Raw genomic sequence first — 22307 nt, forward strand, 5'->3', positions numbered from 1 at the left:
ATTTCGGGGTTTTTACTGTTTCTGAAATAAAAGCTTTTTGAGATTCACCTGTTTATGAAACCAGACTCAATAAAGCATCCGTCCATTCTTTATAATCTCTCACTCTTTTAGGATTTCACAAACCTTAGTTTCTATCTCCAGCAGTCACTGGCCTTACGTAGAGGCAATTTAGAGAAACTAATAAAATCAACAGTGATTATTTGCACTCCTGGAGGAAGCTGGAGGATGCGGACGACAACCACACGCGCACCCAGGACCTTCTCGCCGCGTGGCAACAACCGTACGCCGTTTGTCTTTCACAAGACCAAAGAAAATCTGACGGCGGCGTGAAAACAATGCAGCAGCACGACATGATCCCAGAGCCACCTAAAGGTTAAGCTGAAGCAAAGTTAAGTGATAAGCCAGCATGTCGCAGCAGATAAATCCACGGAACATGCATCAGATAATCCCTCTGTTTTTCACGAGTCAGACGGAGGCAAAGTCGCAACTGACAGACTTTATCAGCAGAGGAGAGGAAGAGGAGCATCTTAACAAATCCCCTTTCTCCTCCTCAGGATTGAAGCAGCATCCCTTATCGTTATCCCCCTCTCACTTTCGAAGATAAGGCTGGCAGTGAAACTTGATACAGCGCCACTCCAATATTTTGAGCGCCACATTGCTGATACAGCAGATACGTGTTCTTTGCTCTGATTTATGCCCCACTGAGTTCGCCGTTATTAGAAGTTGGCGGCGACAATGAAGGGAGCATGTTTTCCGGCCGGAACGACGCGTCTCGGACTTGACCCGCGTGACAAGGGAACTTCACGCTCCGTCGGCGCGCGGCGTTTCCGATGTCGAGGCGCTCCCATGAATATGCGCCGGGTTGTTAGCATGCATTCCAGTTTGGAGCTCCCATACTCCTATCCACGTACACACACTTGTGCACATTTATGCTTTGCGTCTGGAGCACAGTTAGCATAATATATCCTCCATTTCTGACGCCACATCCAGCTCTCCGGCCTCGGCTGTTGGAAGTTTCAGTGACCGTCGTTTTTTGGTGTCCATCAGGCTCGGGCTGACATGAGATTTTCAGCATCACCTTGAATTAAAAAGTGCCGTGATTTAAAAAAAAAAAAAAAGAAAGAAAGAAAAAGTTTTACTTCAAAAAACAAAGTTCTGAGTGATCCATTTACTTTTAATTTTAAAATGTTGCCGAGCATTTAAAACACCACAACTCTAGTAACTGTGTTTCTTTATTTATTTTGTATAATTAAAATGTAACTTTAACAGGAATAATCTACTTTGGAATAGAAATTTGGCAAAGACAGCAGCATAATAGTAAAACTAACTCAGGTTTTTAGTAAATGGGGAAAAAATAATACTGCAGATCAAACACGGTAGTTGTAATAATAGTGTAATAAGGAGCTGCTTTTCTAATTCAAAACCTTGACATCTTGACGTATTTCTGAACTGAATCTCGATCAGGATATCTGGGTATCAATCAATGAACTTCAGCTTGGGTTAATTCTGGAATGAATAGCAGAACAGCCAGTCCCAAAAAATATCAGATGAAGGTTAGGAGGTTGTCTAGTCAAAGGCTGAACTCGTGCCCAATCTGAATTTTACTGTTTCACCTTAAACAGACATCTCACACTCCAATCCTACATAACTACTCATGTAGGAAACAATCTAGCATGGAAACAATCCTACATAATTACTTTCACAATACATGCAACCATAAACGAAAGATGCCTCACTGTGTCCTTGACTGCTACTACTGCTCAATAAAGTTTTGTTTCATACAACAGAAGATTGGTAGATTGCAATACCTGAAAAGAACACATGAGGGCAGGCTTTTTAAATGAGCTTAGATACTGAAAACATATGCAACTTGGTAACATAACAGTACTGATGGCTAACTAATAAAAGTGAGTCTTTTCCACCAGCTCATCAAGGTTACCGCTTTATTTTTTGGCGACGGTCTTCCTACACAGAGATCAGGCTTTGTAAGAGCATTTTTCTTCCACGGAGCACATTCAACATTCATGCGGTGACCCATTTCATTTCGAGGAGCAGCCTCTCCCCCGCCGGCCCCTGACGGAGCTTCTCCCCGTCTGCCGCGTCCGTTGCCACCCTCGTGATGGGCCCTCCTGTCGAGGTTTCATGACTGACCCCCTGGCCGACCTCGCATTCGGCTGCAGCCTCCTCACCGCCACGCAGAGACTTCAGTACCGAGTTTAATCCTTTTGGGGGTTTTTTGTTTCGAATGCTGGGAGGCAGCTGGTGACGAATCGAATAGCAGATAGCATTTTTAAAATGTCATCATGATTTCATTGTTTCAAGATTCTAGCCATATAATAGTGTGAACGCCGTGTGCTCTGCATTGTGATGAGGGATTTTTTATTTTTTTTTGCCCTACTGAAGGTCTGTTTTTCCTCTCTCTGTGGGTAAAGCAAGGCCAGAAGGATTCGATTTTTGGTGCCAAAGTAAATTCATCCAGCTTCTGTTGTGATCTTCCATTTCTTGGAAATGCATCCATATTGGATGATTCATTGCGTGAGCTCATGACGGATGCTAATATTCGGTACCAGACTGCTCAGTGTACGGATAGGGTTTAGGTATAAATTTGCTGAAAGTTTGGAAGTTTCTCAATGAAAACGCTCGGCTTCATGAATTTCGGGTATTTTTAATTCAGAATGCTTATATTAGACATTTTCCTCAATGTCTGTTTTTTTTTTTTACCTTTTATCCATTGTTTTGATTGCATCAGCTGTTGCTTCCTCTGTACTTCAACGATTTGTTTTCAGACTTCCCACTTTTGTAACATCTGTCATTATGACCAAAAATGTAATTTTAGTTTTGACACAACAGAGAATATGTCCACCAAAGTGAAATACTTTGTCCTTTTTGTTCTTTCAGCCAAAGCCTTCTTCCTCTCCAGCGGCTTTTCAGATCATGCTGGACTTTTTTTTTTCCCCTTTCTTTTTTTTTTTGTTAGAGGATAACGACTCTCTCAAACCATCTTCAGTCAGCATCTTTTTAAGCTATTTTGCTTTATTTTGGTGTTTGAATTGATTTGTAAAAATTTCACACTGAAGCATATTCCATACCGGGACACAGAGCTGATTAAATCCCTCTGGGGTCTAAGCTTATTTTGGATGTTTTGCAGACTTTTGATGTTTACCATTATACAACAACCATGCACTTTTGATAACTTTCTTTGACGCAACTTCCCCTTTGCGACTTGATAATTATCTACTTTCACCAGAACGTGCTTGGAAATATCTCATAATAAACAGGTATACTTATGTTTTACCCTGTAAGATGTAGCTCATAAAAATATTTGTACATTTATTTAGATATCTTCTATTTCCAGAGTTTCAAATGACATGAGGGTTCTCTTTGTTTGAGAGATTTCCTCAGTTTATATTTGCATAACTATAATTTGGCAAAAGATTTCAGGCTATTATTATAATGTACTTCATAATTAGTGATGAAAATGCAGGCACTGATATTCTTACGAAAGGCAACAGGAAGCATGTGATGTACAGAGCATGTGCATCTGTTGTTTTCACAAAACAATTATAAGATAGATGAAAAAAAAAAAGTTGCTCCAAATGACTCAGTAATTTTCCTTTTTACCAGCAGGAAGTCAAGATCATGTGACTGTGACTTTTATTTAACTGTTTCTAGGAACTTGTATTGATGATTGGCCCATTTAGAGCAGTTAGCTCACTAATTACCGCTGCAAAGTCTGGGTGGATTTCACTCATTTTAATCTGACGTTGTGTCAAAGCACATTTCTGCATTCTTGTTTGCCACAATGTTTTCCTGAGTCTTTCTTTGTCGCTCCTCTCTGGAGGAGGAGTTTTATCCCTTGTTAATGTTCCTGGGACAGCCCAAGATAAATGTTGCCACCATAAAGGTTTTCGCAAAACACATCTACAACCCCTCCAGGGCCAGCATCGCCTCTGAAGGCCAGTGTGTCGGAGCAGACTGCACAATCCGCGGCTGGAATTCGAAACAGGGGTTGCTACTACAGTTCTTCATACGGTTATGGTGCGTTCACACCAAACGCGTTTTGAGCATCAGGTGTGTCTGGTTTACATTGTTAATCCGACTCAGGCTATGAAGGAGGTGATATGTTCACTAGTGATAGCATTCATGCTCCTCGGCTTCCCCCATAATTGTACCTGTAATGCTACGTTACTCCATCCAATCCGGAGTAACGTAGCTGTACAGAGCTAAATTCAAAGCCCAAAACCTCCCAGAGTTGATTGCCATAGAGTTTTAAATAATGTTTCAGTCTTCACTTTGAGTCTGACATGCTAAAAAGCCAGACAGCCATCAGTCAGATGACCCACTGCCATAATGGCATGGGCGACAGAAAAAAACAGCCTCGTTGAAGGAAAAACATAAAAACACCAGATGGCTGTCTTTCCTTCTTACACGCTGAAGTAGCTACCAGATCTCTAACAGACAGAAAGGTGTTAAGTGTTATTCACCCGGTGAGACCGTGGATCCTCGCAGAGCGACGCTCCTGGCGTGACGAGACGCCGTGACTTCTCCGGCGAAATATCTGCCACTGACCCAAAGACGGCAGGAAGTTATGGTAGAAACCCATTGATTCCGGGTTCACTTGAGTCATGGAAAACGAATTACCGTCTGCAAGATGCAGATCAAGATGTTTCAGCGGAATGGCGGCTGAAAAAAATGGAGGATAAAAACAAAGGCAAAATTAACGCATGTTGGAGATGTAACTTAATGGAGGACAATGAATTATCCTCGGTATTGACAGAGGATGATGAGGATGGGAAGGGTTTTGTATATCACTATGATGACACAAAGTGGACAGTGGTCGACCTGGTTAACTTTTTTAAAGCTCGGATTGAAATAAACGTATTAATGGAGTTAATCAGAGCTAAGCAGCAAGAGTTTGACTGTTGGTCAATTGTTCATTTCAGCGAATGGCAGAATTAGTCAAGCTCATCAAGTTATCAATCGATTTCCCTGGAGTATTTCCCTGGACATTTTTCTAATTCAACTAAAGGTTTAACACCGGAGGCTACAGACGTGTTTAACTGCAAGAGCTCCAAAACAAACTCTGGGGAAGAAACGAGGAACTTTCTCTTCATAAAGAGATGTATGAAAATATGTTCCTCTTGCAGATCGCAGCTTCTTAACAAGACATAAAGGGGCTCCTTCTCACTCCCCGTCTTCCGGTGATGTGTCGCCGCCTCACTGTTACGACCTTCTTCGTTCAAACGAGAACATATTTTGCTGTAATGGCGATATAAATCTCATTAGAACGAGGAATCGTCTCATCCTCACAAAAACGCTCCCATTTTAAAGAGTTTTTATGTTGTCATAACGAGACGCTCCTCTCAAATTTATTTCCTATATATGTACATCCTTCGTTAAGGGTGTTTTTTTTTATTATTATTATTTTTGGATGTTTTTAACAGCTGTTGGGTTGCAACTTTCTTACAAATGTTTTCGTCCTACCTACTGTAGACTGTGGTGCAGATTGAAGGTCATACTGAAATACTTTCAGAAGCTGGCAGAGAGGATCATTTATTTATTAAAATGCCAAAATTGACAGCACACTCTCCCACATGGCTTATTGCATACGAGGCGACTGCATACACTGAAGATTTATGGCAGTTATATTTCTTCCTCAATAGCACTCTCTTATGACGGACAGATTCTGACTATTTTGAGGTGATTATGTTGTTTGTACATATAACAAACTGAGATATTTTCTATAAAATCTGCACTTTAAGCATTAATTAAACTTTCCGAGAGCTACGTATTAACAATTTCATGACTGCAGTTTGCAGACATTGATGTTTAACTTGAACAGAAGTTTCACAATCTGCAGTAGTTTGTATATAATCACACGTCAGTCACAGCTGACACTTTGCAAGCGCTTTCATTTTGCTTTTAAATATTCTGTTAGCCTACAAAGCAGCGTCTTCTTCTCATTGACATGAAAGCATATGTCCAGTTATGAGTGACACAAGATAATGTGTCAGTTTGTACCAGCAGGCACATTTTGAGTCATTGCACATAAACTTAAACCCAGGCAAAATTACTTTATGACATGGAAACGTATCACTTTATAATCACCTTGAGACAATCAATTTTTATGTTCTTATAATGTCATACTTTAATTGCAGTGATAATATTACTATTACAATAATATTAGTATATTACAATCGCACAATTAAAAATGTACATTTTTCAAATTAAGAGTCCAGGAACACTAAGCCTCCCTTTAGGCACTTCTGAACGTCACATTGAAGCTTTGGGAATAGAACGGCTCGCCGCCTGACCAAAGCTCCATTAGCAGATTTATATTCAAATTGGTTAAGCTACCAACAAGTTCAACGTGATTTCATTATTCCACACTTTAGAGCCTCGCAAGCTGATGAAATGGTTCTCTGCACCCAAAGCCGAGGCCAAACGACAGAAAAACCCCGTTTGCCCTCCGTGTTCCCTCCTCTGTTTTCCCCTTGCACACACAGCTGTGTCCCCTTAAAGGCATTCCTCACAACTCATGTTGGTCATTAATCAGCAGAAGGTCACACAGAGCCTTACTTTATTCACTGCAAACACTGGGCTTACCAGGGGATCTTGTTATCACCAAAACAACGAACGCCGTGGCCACCAGAGGTGCTAACGACCTTCGCCCTGGATTTAAGTGAAGAAAAAAAAGAGATATCTAAGTGTTTCCAACAGTAACCCCTGGGCCAGCTGGGAAAGTGCCAACATTTTCTGTAATTACACCTGCTCTTTGAGTCTCACCCGGGTCTCAGATGGAGGTCCTCAGTGGGCGAAGGCATGCAAAAAGTCTGCTTCAGACAGAGGGATTAGGTTACACTGAAGGAGGTTGCCAGACCTCAGTGGTTAGTCCACACTTCCAGGCAGCGTGAAAACAATTTGAAAGGTTTCGTGATTTTACTGACCTCATAAAGCAGCTTCCTGTCTTTGAGGCCTTGTAGAGGAAATGTTGAATGTCGGCTTTGCTTGGTGGGCGTTGACCATACAAAGTATTACTGTGCTTCAACGTAAAATATTCATTGGTGTAGCAGTCTTAAAGGGATAGTTTTTCTTTCTTCTGTGATGTTTTGTGCAGAGTTCGTGCAAAAGTTTGTGTCAATTTCACAATTGCATGTCATGTATCATGACCAAGATTTGGCTTATCAAACTTACATTTATCTAAGCTTTTATTATTATTATTATTATTAGGAACCTTTAAGGAATGCATTAGCCATTCCATCTGGAATTTGCAGATGTTTTTGCAAATCTTTTACATTTACAATTATGGGGTTTTGTGGCGCTACTTCAGAAATATTTGCAAGGACTTTTTCAATGTTTGTGCTCATGTGTTACGGAAACACATGAGCTGAGCTGTGTTTCCATTACAAACGTGTGTTGATATCCTGCTAATGTACAAAACAAGACAAAAAAACAATTTTGTGATCGCAGTGTTTTCTTTAAATAAGAAACCCAATCAAAATCAAAGTCATCAAGTTATGCCGTGCCGTCATCCCACATACTACCTACTGTCTTCTTTGTCTTTTCTGCCAGTAGTAACATCTGGTTGTTGATCACAGGACTCGTTGTTCCCATTGTGGTTTTGCAAAGTACACTACATTCCAAAAGACATGTTTCCAAGAAGCAAATTTGTTTTCGCAATTCCAATTTGAGCAATGGCAACCCAGCCATTCCCTCACACACAAACAGATTCAGGAGAAAAGCGTGGCTCGCTCATCAAAGCAGCAGAGCTCTAGCCTCCAAAACACCTTTAAGATCACACAGCACTGCTCTCCCAGTGGATGAAGTTTCCCCTCCCCCCCCAAAAAAACCTCTGCAAGCACCACTTTTTACTCGCCGTGTCTTCAGGCAGGTCTCTCTCGAGCCGAGAGCAGCATCAGCGAAAGCCCGGCCCGGCCCGGCCCGGTCCGTCGATTCTATTGAACCGACTTGGCGTGTCGCAGGCGGTAAAGACCTCTTGATTGACTCCTGCTTGGATAGCATGTCCAACTGCATACATTAGTAATGCTGAGGGCTCAATAGATGGATTGCTCAAATAGATTGATGCAGGCAGGAGGCACATTTACCACGGTGCACCGAAATGGAGCAAAACCAAACCTACTTCAGCAAAGTCTTGCATTAATTCATTTATTACTAAGTTCCTAGTGTACAATGCATAGCATGGCAGCCGCGTCTCTATTGTGTGCTCCAATTTAAACCTCTAATTGGTAGCCTAAATATGTTCCCTTCCACATCCCCTCTTGTTAACAGCAGTGCAGTCAGGCATCGCAGCCGAAGGAGGGTAGACTGTCGGAGCAGGCTTCTGCAGCGTGGAGTACAGTTTGGAGGTAATTTTCCGTCCCCAGAGCATTTCCTTTATTCAACGAGAATAAAGAATGAAACAGCTGAAGGTGACATTAAGCACAATAAATATTCGACATGGTGGAGTGTTGTGCCAAAACAGGAGTTTGGCTTCGGCTGAGGATAAGTATAAATAATTACTCAGGGCATTTATTAATAAAGGTAGTAATTTACATCAAAATTAAGCTAGTAGCACTCAACTAAACTGCCGTAGTAAGGAGATAAAAAAAATGAAACTAATAAACTACTGAAAGCAAAAATATAGATATGAATAGAACTGATGAAACGATGGAATGAGCTCACAGTTCAGCAGGATGTGTAAATGTTAGGAGACAAAGTTTTGTTCATGAGAAACGTGGAAATGAGGCTGAAATAGTTTGAACTGATTCTGAGTGGTTGCACCAGAACCGAGGAACGAACGAAACACAAAATAGCTCAGAGAAGGATTTACGGCGTGAATATGTATGTTCAAGAGCCGAGAATTGCATCAAAGAGTCGCTGAGGCAACGTGCGCTAAACTAACACTAATTAGTTTTGACAAATAACATACCACGACGCAAAAGAGGGAGTCGTTTTTTTTACTCGTTTCGGCTTGTTACAACTCGCTCAAAGTCAGAACAAAACGGGAGACCATGCTGTGGTTACAGTGAATAAAAAAGGAATATTTATTTCACTAAAACAACACTGGATGGCGGATGTCCGTATCAGTGGTGTGATGCGAATGCTTGGATGTGGCGTGTGAGTGCGCATGGAAGAAAGACAAGCTCAAATGTGCAAGAGGAGGGGAGCTGAGGCCATAATAAAAAACTTGATTTGATCATCCAGAGGTGTTTATCTCTCTGCAGAACAAAATCTACTTGAATAGAGTTCCAGCGAACGAGAGGAGTTCAGTCATTGGGCTAGCTAAGCCTGCGCAGGAAACCATCAGCCGCTCGCCTAATTTCACCTTCCGAGCGAGTTTGCATCTGTCAACTTTAAACTTACATTTCCACTCAGACCAAATGAATCCAAGATTTATCCTTTCGGAGAACTCGAGAAGACCAACCATTTCTTCAACTGTTTGAGGGGCCGAACGGAGGGAAGGGAATGACGGGTTTAATTGGGGGGTAAAGTTAGATGCTAAAGTCTAAACCTTGGAGAGCAGTTGCTGAGATCTAACACCTTTTCCCCTGGCCAGCACGCCCTTCAGGCCAGTTGGCGAGAAACTGAGTCGACAATTAGCAGATAGCAGGTTAGCCGGCATGTTGATTCACTACAGACTGGCGTGCAGCACGTCGGCAGGGAGGAAGAAATCAAGAGTACGTGGTTATACAGTTGCGTCCTTAAAAAAAGATCTTTCTCTCCGTGTGTAATTATCCGTTCTCTCAACAAGAGCTTACTCCACTTTTTTCTGCCACGCTGCCGTTTTGTTTTTGTCATTGATAATTAAGCTGTAAATGCCTCGGAAGCAGCTGCCCTTTACCACCGCCTGCCGCTCTCAACCCCCAGTGCTGAATGCAGACACGAGGCACAAAAAAACCCCATAAAAAACGTGTTTTTTATCTCACTGTCTGACCCAATTGGCTTGTGTATGAAAACACCTGGGCGTTTCATAGGAATTTAATTGCTTCACTTATTTAACGCACTTAAGGACCATGTTGGCTTTAGTCTGCTCAATTTGCTGGGATCAGCGGCTCATCTCATCGGGGATGTTGTAATCTTGCATCGTGGGTAATTGCATTTAATTAGCGGTTTGTGCGTTCGGCTCTGAGCAGAAACGGAAAGGATCTCTCAGAATTAAGTTGGTTAAATATAAACGGGCCGCTTGAAACCACGTTAGATCGCTTCGCCGATTGGTCAAGTGGTGCTCCAAGTGTATGGAGTGAAAGTGAAAAGTGAATCTGGGACATTCCAAAATAGTAAATCATATTTTCATGTTTAGAAACTACATTGAAAATTAAGGAATAAATATAAAGACTTCACAAAAAATGAAGAGAGGACGGCGTAACGACACATCTCTTAATCCACGCTCATCTTGTTTATGGCAATTTAATGAGGTTTTTCTCCTTATTTAACTCATGGAAATTGCATAAACTTCCTTAATGCATAAGTTCTGTTGAAATTTGCCCAAAATAGCAACAGTGAAATTTGTAGCCACCTGTTTACATCGTGTGGTTTCAACTTGCGTTGGTTGGACCATATTGTGGAAGCTTGAAATGAACGATGGAGTTTGAGAAACACTCACATTTCGGAGCGGCATAGTTGCAATCTGGAATTAAGCCCTTTGTCAGAAAAGAAAACAAAAAAGAAGTCCAACATTGTTGAATTTAAAAATGTTGGACTTCTTCAAAAATGAGTGGATCAAAATTACGTTGACAGTGTTGTAAAAGACTCTGCCTGTTATGTGAAACACATGATAGTATTTGATGCTGCACAAGCAGTTATAAGGCGTAAGGGGTGATTACTTTTTCCACTGCTTTTTGCATGTATTTAGGGTGCCATTGTGGTAAAATACAGTTTTGAGAAAACGGCATCGATATTTATCTCTATATTTCATGAAGACCTGGTGACAACACCCGAACAGAAAACTGGTCTATCGTCGTTCTCGCGAGTCTTTCTGCCGCATTTACCGTTCATAGACGTAAAACCCAGTGCGAGGGCAGGAAGCCTGGGATTTTGGAAAAACTTTGTGTCTGCTTGTTTTTGTTTGCTGTTGCTAACGTCCTATAGGCGAGAAGGAGAAGCAGCTGTCTCGGGTCAGTCAGAATCCCATTACCGGAGAGGTCGAAGACAAACTGCTCCAGGTGTGGACGGTCTCAGTGGACAGCGCTGCTCAACCAGCCGAGAAGGAAAAAAAATAAATAAATTTCCACCTGCCCCTCTCATCTCATTGAGAAGTTTTATCAAATCCGAACTTCTGTGAAGTCATTTTTATTATTACCAGCGTTGGTATTATTATTACTATATTACTCCGCTAGTTTTGCATTTCGAGCTGCTGCCTCCCTGGTGGGGGAGTTTCATGAATACATATCAGGATCTTTAGCTCATGGGTGGTTATGAAGCCTTGAGCAATTTCGCTTTGAGAGCGCCGCACAAAAAACAAAGACGTTCTCGGGTGACATGAATATTCACGAGCTGGAAATGCCGGAGCAGAGTTTAAAAGGCGGACGGAGGGAGAGAGACGCCAGGAGAACGACACAAGTGGCTCTCTCTTTTTTTTTTTTCAAGAAGAGGTGAAGACGTAACATTAAAAGCGGGAGCGGCATTTCAAATGCTGTTAAATAGTCGTCTGCTCGGCCCCTCCGCGTTCAGGGAGCGGCTGCTCGGCCCCGCGGGCCTCACTGGCGGCCTCCATCATTCTGCCGGCGGCGCTACCATTCCTGGACGTTGATTAAAATGTTGCCGATGTTGAAAGAAGCTGAAGGTTAAACCACAAAGGGTGTGTATGCAGGCGTACGCGCACGCACACACAAACAGGGAATTTTTTATTCCCCCCCACCCCTCACAAAAACTTACCTCTGCATTGGAGAGAGGAGAAAGCCCAAAGCATCTCCCTTTGACTTTATCTCCTCGACCTGAGCAACCTTTCCCCCATTATGGCCGCTGTGTCTTACTGTTTAGTTAATATTGCTTTGGTAAGCTGCAGGGGATTTTATCTTTACACCTAAAGAGCTTCATAGTCAAGGTGACCTTCAGCAATGACTCCAAAAATGGCGACGATGATCTAAACGTAAATCTTTTGGTAATTTTCTTTTTTTTAAACAAACAACTTCCAGAATCTGCATTATATAAAACAAAAACATGACAACAAAATGCACGAACGTAGGATGCTGCATAAAGTGGCGCCAGCCACAACAAAATTCTGCCAATGTGAGCTCCGGTATTTTCACGTGAACGAGTAATACGTCTCAAAATGTCAGCAGACAAAAGCGGACAGCTGAAATGAACGCCACGGCCGGCTTTCTGTATCTGTTTACCTTCGGCGAAACTGTGATTTTATTATTATGGATCGGGAGGGAGGACTTTTGAGCTTTGCAGAGCGCGGCGGGTAACATTAGACGCGTTGCAGCCGGAGCCGGAGCCAATATATTTGCATCGTTCTGGCAGCATCGGTCAGCTTTAGGTTGGATTGCATTTCATCAAATCTGAGTCCTTTCCCCTTTTTCCCTCCCCGATCCCTGCCGGGCTCAGTTTACCGAGGTCTTAAATAAAACTCAAAAACGGAGCCGTTCCTCACAAACTGCACAACACGGCCGGAAAGTATGAGATGCTGATGTGCTGAAGTTCTGTAGTACCTCGTGTATGTACATTTTTATATAAAAATCTACAAATGAGGGTTATGCATATCTTAGTAAATACTTTGTAGAACTGACGACTAGGGTATTTTTTAATAACACATTCTCAAATGCAGAGGACGTTTAGGATCTTCGTCCTGCTGAAAGAATCTCTCCTCTACAAACATCTTACAACAGACTCAGTTTTCCTGTCGTTGCTGAGGATCGGCACCATCACGGCCTTGTCCGTGTGTTCAGGAGGATGTGCGCTGCCACTTTGACGCCTCACGTTGCGTTTCGGATGTGGCTCAAAAGTTCAGTTTCAGTCTCGTCTCACTCCTCATTGAAGCTCGAGCCTCATGAATTAACGGAGCAGACGCGTCATCCCGGCAGCCTCGTGTAGCCACAGCCACAGCTGAATCTGCCGGGTTTATTGATAACCAGAGTCTCTGGTGGAGGCAGGATTTGAGCGAGGATTCAGCGCACCTTAAGGGAGCCAAATCCTCGCTGGTAATACGCTGGTGAGATCCCATCTCATGTTAATTTGTCACAGAGGAGGTACGCTCACCGTTGGCCCTCTGGCTAACTCCGAGCCATTCATTTTCTCGCATGGCTACAGGCCTTTTTTGTTCTCCGTTGAGATTGTTCCACAATTTACATTGCCTTGCTTTTTGCTGTTGTTGTTGTTTTTCCCCATTCTCTCTCCTTTTGACTGTGACAATTAGGCATCCTCCTGTAGGACAATTTTAAAAAAAGGAGCTGGCTTCCCCCGGCAAAAGGGAGGAGACAAAGAAAAGGGATCGAGGAAATGACGGTGTTAGATTTGTTTGTGCAGTCGCCCGTCTCCTTCGAACCGGCGCCTCTTGAAGTAGCTGCTGTTTTGTTCCCGCGCCACCTCTTTGTCAAGGACGCCCTGCCTTTCAGCCCCACTGTCCGACAAAATAAATAAAAGCGTTCTTCACCCGGAGACGCAAAACTTTCCCCACGTCGATGTGGTTGTCCTCTTTCATCCCCGTCCTGAACGCCTCCTCTTCCTCTCTGACAGGTGCAAATGCAACCTTCACGCCAACAGCTGCGTGTTTGACAAAGAGAAGTTGAGCTGCGAGTGCGAGCACAACACCACCGGGCCTGACTGCGGGCGCTGTAAGAGGAGCTACCAAGGGCGAGCGTGGAGTGCCGGCTCCTACCTGCCCATTCCCAAGGGCACGGCTAATATCTGTGAGTACGAACACACATGTACCGCAACAAACCCAGAAACACGTTAGCTCATCAAACACATTGTACATGTTGCCCCTAATCTGTAAAGTCACATTTCAGAGTTTCTCGCTACCAAAGCGGTGTCAGCGTCGGGCCACGTCGGCCAACACCGGCAGCATTAAAACCTTACAGAGGCTTTGATATTTTTCCCACTTTTTCTTAAAATGGTTCTTTACAACAAGGCAACTCTCTTGGGTAAGTCATCAGCGAATAGTTACTGATGCTTTGCATTCAGACATAAAATGATGCCGGAAACGTCATAAGTCTACGTAAACATCCCACTGAGTATTAATGTCTAAGGATTATCGCATGGCTGCAAAAAAAGTGCTTGTTTGTGTTTTTTTTGTTTTGTTGTTATTTTAATTAGTGGTGAAAGAAAAAGCATAAAATAAAAATGGGAAAGAAAACCGTTTCTCATCTGGGGCCAGCAAGTTGTCCAGTGACCTCTCAAATGTGGAATAATTTTTTTTAATTATGATGCAGTGATGTCATAATTTGTTTGGATTAGGAAGCAAAGAGCTAAAATCCAACAACCGCTTGACACTCGGCCTGGACAATGTGGCTGAAAACGCATCACAATATGAGTCTTTCATATCAGTCCATATCAATTGATATTGACTAGTTTGTTTTAATTACTGCTGCTGCAACCAGTTGTTACCAGGTAACCAAAGAGTGAGTGAGTTAATTGATACCACCAGCCTTGCTGAGCTCCTCATTAAATGTTTAGCCACTAAAGTTTCTACATCTCCCAGAATGCAGTGCGGTTCTGGATCAGAGTTCAGTAAATATTCTATTTATTGACTATTGAATGTTTTATCATATGTATTATTTATTGATATTGATCAAGTGTCCATTACGATATGTATTATTACTGATTTATTGTTCAGCTCTACTTGAGATCCCTCTGAAGACACTTATATCCGCCTATTTTAGTCGCTCCAGCAACAGATACACATTAATGTGCATTAATATTCACAGCGGAAATTGTGTTAGCGTGACCTCTGCCGCTGTTGCAGGCATGGCCAATCAGCCCCAAGGAAAACAATTGGTGCCCCTGGATTGGTGGCTTTGGAATCGCTAGCCAATAGCACGCCAAGTAGCATCACGGTGAGGCGTGTCAGCTTCATAAGCCGCATTTTTTTTTTGAATATTTTTCAGATGACCTCAACAAAAAACTACATTATGATGCAGTGATGTCATAATTTGTTTGGATTAGGAAGCAAAGAGCTACATTCCAAAGAGGAAAGGAGTAAACAAGTGAATCTGCGAATTGTGCAGTGTAGCTCTTTGCTGAACTAATCAAAGTGAAAGGGTGAATGTCGGGGTTTGAATTTGCGGGGAGCTGGAAATAAAGCGACAATTTTGAATCATTTCACCCAGGATGCTTTGCTTTGAAACAACAACGAGAACCAGGATATATTCCAAGTGCTGTTATAAGCCACCATTAAAGAAGAAGAGCTTAAAATTGCAACAAAAACAACAACAAAAAATACCCTGACATGTGACTCACTGTTTTCTTGAGATCATGCATTGAACAGAGAAACTCACCCTGACACGGAGGAGGGAAAGAGAGCTTTACACCCGCACAGCAATATTAGAATTTACAGTATAATGATCTCCATTTCTTCCCCTCCCTTTTCCTCTTTCCCTCCCTGGAGCTCTTGCTGTCTTCCTCTCTGTTCCCTCGGAGGAAAATAACGTTTGCTCTCCCGTTGAAGCAAACAGAGCACGGACGCAGTGTCAGACTGCACTTTCCACTTCCAGCAGTTTGCCTCTGCTAAAGCGAGTGGAGACCACTTTATCAGTACTTACGAAAAGAGCTTTTTCTATCAGTCACAAATGAGGGCAATTATGGCCTCGGTGCAAACGCGCCTGATTAATAGATGCCCCGCTTCTTAGTCACAGCGCAACAACTCGTGTGTGGATTTCGTCCGGCGTGGGCGATTGGTGCAAATACAGCTCCAGAAAACATTAAATTATCGTTATAAAGCACTCAAGCGGCACGCTTAATGTTTTTTTTTTTTTTTTGTTGCTGTTGTTTTTTTGTCGCTCGTTTCAGAAAGTGAAACTCATAAATAGATTCCTTACGCGTGATGTTGGCGACTGCAGCATGCTTATAGTTGGAACCACCGAATATAATGTCTCAGGACATTTTTGTCAAGAAACTGTAAAATATTCTTTGGTTTTGGGCAGATAGGAAAATATGCAGCGGATGCCAAATGCCAATTTTAACATTATTGGTTAAGCATTTGGCCAGCTGCTCGAAACCCGTCACCGTGCCATGTACACAAAATTGTGCCACGGTAGAGAAGCCAAGCAAAAATGGCGGGACAGTGTATCCAGTAATATTAAGAATAATCATATTGTTTAGGAAAAGATGTTTTTTTGTTTCAAAAATAAAAAAAGTAAAAAAAGAAAAAGTGAACTGTGATATCTTCTAAACAATATGTCATCTACATAGAATAATTACATCTGTGTTTGATTGGTCCAAACCTTGAAGGATTTTTTTTTCATGCTACATTATAATTTTGAACTTTAAACCAAAAGAACAGTTCATTTTTGTGCATTTAGTAACAGCGTATAACGTTCCAAATCTTTTCTCAAAACAGCGTTCGGTGAATCATTATGTTCAAAGTCTTTTAGATTTTATAATGCATAATACCGCCCCTTTAAATCAGCTCAATTATTTTATTGACTGTTTTTTTTCCCCCCTTGCTCCAAGAACATTTCCATGCTTTTACAACCTCTGAACGACATGACATCTGCCTACTTTACAGCAAGAAATATTATTGCGTTTTAACATCATTATGTCTTTAACTTATCCCTCTTCTTTTTTTTATTTTTTTATTATGAAATCACCCAAGCAGGAGCTCTGAAACGATCAGCATTCCCGCCTTATATCAGCCAACAAAATGACAGCTTTAGGTTCAAATATGCTCCCAACTTTCATCCCTCCCACCCTCTGTCTCTTTATTACTGCGATTTCTGCCTCCCTGCCTGGGGATCCGCGGCTCGGCCGCCGATGAGTTATTCCGCCTCCCCGAGGATCCGCGTTATGAGACTTAGGGAGGGTTAGTGAAATAGCCATAACCAAAGCCTGGATTGACAGCACATTATTAAAAAAAAAAAAAAAAAAGTGGTGACGGACACACACACACACGCACGCAGGTGCTCATCCAGACCTCGGTATGGCGCATCCACACACCCTCATAACCACACAAGAGGCACCCAGACAAACTCCTTCGGCCCTGCCGGTGATGAAAAACAGTCCCAGTGTAAAGCGCATTATTATACTTTGTCTTGGAGGAGGCAAAATCCATAATGTAATAACGCTGTGAAAAATCTATAGGAATGCAAGGTTTCCCTGCTGAATAGAGAGGAAAACACACAAAGCGGAGGGGAGAAAAAGAGAAACAAGACAAAAGAGAAAACGTCACGTGCTGCAATCGGCGAAAGTCTCCCCGTGTTTGAACTGAAACCGAGCGAGCATATGGCGTCTCCGCCGAGGCGAATTTGTCAAAGATGAAAACGCAATTAAGATTTAATTTCTTCTCACTATGCCCATCATGTCGTCTGACGGGATAAGGAGGTCAATGAATCATCATCTGGAAGGGGGTGTGGCACCAGAGGGGGGCGGAGGGCATTAATGTGTCGCCTCATAATGGGGCTGTGTTTGAAACGGGGATTTAAAGAGTGACAGGGAGTGAAATGGATGACAGAGATGGGAAAAGGAGGGGAGGCGGGCATCGCTCTCTGTCACAGCTAACTCGGCCTACAGAGGGACTGGTGGGGGGTAGAGGGTGGCGATGGCGGTGCGGGAGGGAAGGGAGGCGTCTCTTTCTCAGTCTGTAATGCTCGCCCACACCGCCGCACGCCCACACCGCCTCCCATCCCCGCTCATTTTCGCTTCCTTCCTCGGGAGAGAGACAGAAGGAGAGGGATCAGTTGCAGAATTAGCCGTGGCAGTTCATCTCACTGTACGACTGAAGGGAGCCGAAGTGAACGGAGACTGGCGTTCGGGTGGAGGGGGTGTGGCTGCTCACCTCCAGAAACTTCATTTCCGGCAGTGGAGTTTATTCTGGACTTCTCTCCGAAGCCGGACTGCGTTCACCTGAAGCAGTTCGGCGATATTTTAAGATCGCACACGTTGAAACCAGACATTCAGATACATCTGTGTTTTTTTACCCCCACTGACTCCTATTAAACAGCAATGAACCTTTTTTCCCCTTTCTCATGTTTCTTTGGAATTGTGCATTCAATTGACGCCAACTTCCTGACTGATGTCTGGAGCTACTGAAAGGTTCACTGTTTTCCCTGCAAATATAATGTCGTTTTCGTTCCGTCAACCCAATCATCAGCAGCGTGATCTCAGTGCATAGAAGCCTCTGATTTTGAAGGAGAAAAAAAACACTGTTGCTGTCATCAATTCTCCATCTAACAAACAATTTCAACATTTTCACTTTTTATAGGTATGTTTGAGTGTCTCTGAAATTCCAAGCAAAAGATGTCTATTTATTTGCAGAAAATGAAAAATGGTCAAAACAACAAAACGGGCTCAGAGCTTTCAGCCCTCAAATAATGCAAATAAAACAAGTTCATATTCATTTAGAAACAACAAAGCTGATGTTAGGAAGAGTTGATAAATCAATATTTGGAGGAATAATCAGGACTTCTCTGGGGTTCAGTGCAGTGAGCTCTTCAGCTTTTCCAGAGCTGCATTTAAAACTCTCTGGAGTGTTCAGTGGGGTAACCAACATTTTTTAAAGAGTGGTATATGCCCCCCGATTGGCCACCCCTTGGGGGCACCACTGCTGAAAAGTTTCTAAACATGTATTCACCGTTCACACAGTTGAAGATAAGTTCTAGTGCGAGAAATGAAAGAAACTAAAATGCTGTGACCTCTCTTAGCCTGTAAACTTAATAGCAGCTCTGTGATCGTTCAATTTTTGAGATTATTAAAGCAGCCTCCAGTCATAATGCAATCATTGTCCTCACATATTAGAGGCTTACCAAAGTCTTTCTAGCCAATGTTTAGACTCTTTACATATTCTGCATCCAGTCCTCTTGTTTGTCTCTGTGGCGACTAAGCGAGTAGATTACCTCGTCAGAGCAGGATTGAGAGATCCTGGTTCTGACGTGGCCGACGCTACAGCCCACGACTTCATACTGATCAAAGCAGTAAAGGCCCGGAGCCTCAAATAATTGATCCCCTGCACATGAAGAGCAGCCACATCATCGTCGTCATCATCCTGCTTCTCGCGGAGGTCCAGGCGAGCGTCACAAGATGGAGCACCATCTCATACAAAGCCGGCAGGCGCGACAAGAACTAACAAAATACCACAAAGAGCACTTTGTTCTGGCGCTAATGAACAGCCGCTGGAATCTGATTATCTCTTCCCTTTGTCCAAATGGGAGGTGTTGGTCTCGTTGTGTGGCGGAAGAATTTCAGCGGTGACATCAGATGCCGGATGAACAGAAGACTTTATGGTGTGAAAAAAAATGTCTTTGTGTCGGCATTTAGGTTCTTGCAAAGCTTTTTCAGTTCATCACCTGTGATGAGCTGCATCGGATGGGGACTAATGGACTCTGGAGGTGATCGTCAGGATTTGCTAAACGAACCCAGTTAAGGAAACTTCAGCGGGAAAATCTGTGTATTTTTTATTTTTTTGTAAATTAGCTTTCTAATCATTTCAAATCAAGACATGTTAATACAAATTGTATCTTAAATTAACAGTTTGATGTAGAGATACAGCAGCCAAGCTTTTCCTGGACAAAATTGGTCCCTGTACCTTTTTCTTTTGAGCTCTGATTGGACGATTTCTGTTTTAATTGAAACCATCTTTCCCCCTCCCCTCAAGTCATGAAGGTTATTTGATAGAATCAACTCTCTGCTGTCAGGTCTATCTTAATGAACCAGAACCAGAGCTAATCAAATCAAAACAGCCACCTTTCTGCAGTTGCTTCAGACTCATAATAACTAGAACATTGATCAACACATTTGGTGTGTATTGATGATTTTGATGACGGCGTGATCTGCAAACATCTATAGGTTACAGTTCGGATCTGCTGTGTGCTTGCTCTCCTAGGTATGAATCAACGCGTCGCTCCCTAACCTTTATTTCAATTTCATCAAGCTCAAAACGTACGTCAGAGCAAATTCTGCTGGTTAACGCAGACAGAAAGTGGAAGCTGTCCAAAGTTCAATGGGGGTTTTAAATAGTTGACAAAAAGAAAAATCAAGATGTTTGGTTTCTGACTCGGCAAAAAAATCCGGCTTGTGATTTCTGCTTCATCTTAAAATTGGTTCTTTTTTCTTTTTTTTAAGTTTTAAAACATTCTCTGTAAAGCTGTCTCCTATTGTCATCCAATGTACGGTTTTTAAAATGCATTCAAATGCGACCACTTGGTTTGAGTTTTTACTCTGTTTGTTTTTCTCCCCCTTCATTTTTTGGGCCTTTATTTGACCCCAATTCTGCGTCTCTGTAAAACTCAGCGACGCTTGTTTTTATTTTCATTTCTTATTTTCGTCCTGTCATTCTGCTCCTCCTTCTTCTCTCCTCCATTATCTTGCTTTTTCTCTACCCATTCTGGCACATTTTTTTTTCTTACTTCCTCTTCCTCCCCTCCTTCTCAGTACCCCCAGATACCCCAGAGAAAAAGCTTGTTTACACTTTCTTCTCCACGTCTCAGACGCTAATCTTTCTTTCAAATATATATATATTTTTCTTTTCCGTCTATCTTTGGATTTTTTTTTTTCCCCGGCGTTACACCTCTCCTCCTCCCTCAAATCTTAAGCTGTCCTCCTCCCAACTTAGCTCCTGGACACTTTAAGGCTTGCCACCTTCAATTCAGATCTACACGTGGAGATGGAGCTGGTGAGACGGAGCGCTCCGGCTGGCCGCAAACCCGTAATTTTGCTCCTGAGGAATTCAATCAAATCGGCCCGCGCGCCGCAGTGGCGCTCGTGCTCTGGCAGCCGCCGCCGACCGGTTTAGCGACGCCTGTCACCATCACAGGGCTCTGTATAGCCGAAGAGGTCCCAGATGATGATGGATGGCTGTAAAATGATGGCGGCCAGGGGAAAGTAATTACTAACTTTGCCTTCGGGGTGGTGCTGGTGGTGGTGGGCGGGGGGATTTCAGCAGATAAGCCCCTTTTCCAGGGCGGTCGATCGAAGCAAACAGGTGAAGGTCAGAGAGGAACGAACGCCGACGGAGACAATGCAATGGCACCCGTTGACCGTCCAACGTTCGTGTCACCGGCCAAACGTTGTGGACGCAAGAATGTGATGAATTTCAGCAGGAGCTCTGCCAAGTGTGGCCTGATGCTGCAGCATAGATATGGAGCAAACATCAGTACACTGATCAGCTCTTGCTGACCCTGCTGAAGAAAAGCATCCTGGCAGCAGGATGCTGCCTTGGGCACACGTTGCCACGGGGGTGATGGGTTCAAGGTGACATTCAGAGTTCAGATTTTCAAAACGCAGGGTTTTTGATGTTGGACAAAATGTTTGATCAACATGTCAAATACTGTTAGTTTTTTTTTTTTTTTCAAAGCTGATTTGCTAAATAATAATTAGCTATCACCACTTTGCTTTTGTAGTTAAAGGGACAGTATTATTTGTTTCTCAGCCACATGGTCTCAACTCATAGCACAATCATGTTTCCATCAGTTGCTATACAAATTCTGTATATATATCAAGTATGATTTAGAAGAAATCTGACTTTGGAATTTGTTGCCTCGAAATTAGGCGTCTGTATCTTTAAGAAACTTTTACTCTTTCAAAATCTCTGCCTTCAGGAAGTCATCTCAACATTGCTCAAAAAGAGAACTGTATCCATTTTTAATGTTTTATGTTTCACTGTTTGTTTCTAGATGCTGTCAACATTATGTTGTGCTACTCTAAATGATTAGCGCTTCAATTTTAAGAGGTACTCTTTAAAAGCCCGAAGAGGGACAAGTGCTGCGAATTAGCTGTTGCTATTGCACTGTGATGCAAACATGGGACTGCTGTTCCACTCAGTTTGTCGATGTGTCTCTGTCCCTATCAAATAAACTTAATAATGACAATAATAACAACATTTTTATGAATGTTGCACTGAGACGTAGCTCAGCAGATGCACAGTTCCACCAGGCGTTTGCTAATTCCTGCCAGCTAGTCTGAAGGAGCTGAGTGGTGGAGTCGCGAGGCCAGGGCCGCTCCGGAAACTTTAAACGTTTCACTTCCCGCTCGGTCCAACTGCGCTTCCTGATCAGTTGAATTGTAGCCATGGAGATCAAAGGATTTCTCAAACCCGCGTGGATGAGCCAGGTGTGTGTTTGATGGAGGAATTGCATGACGACACTTTTTTACATAATACCGCCCCTTTAAGATTTATTTCTCATCCCTTGTTGCCTTTTTTCTGTTCCGGCTGTAGT

At 42.7% G+C, this 22307-nt stretch overlaps 1 protein-coding gene across 1 annotated transcript in view; it reads left to right on the forward strand.

Moving 5' to 3' along the window:
- ntng1a (netrin g1a) overlaps nucleotides 1-22307 on the forward strand; it is a 121677-nt gene that overhangs the window by 72336 nt on the left and 27034 nt on the right. Inside the window, 1 exon segment of the mRNA XM_055037181.1 lies at nucleotides 13678-13850. Coding sequence (XP_054893156.1) covers nucleotides 13678-13850 — 173 coding nt within the window.

This window comes from Poeciliopsis prolifica, unplaced genomic scaffold (assembly GCF_027474105.1).
Source record: "Poeciliopsis prolifica strain line A6 unplaced genomic scaffold, Auburn_PproV2 SCAFFOLD012, whole genome shotgun sequence".
Lineage (NCBI taxonomy): Eukaryota > Metazoa > Chordata > Actinopteri > Cyprinodontiformes > Poeciliidae > Poeciliopsis > Poeciliopsis prolifica.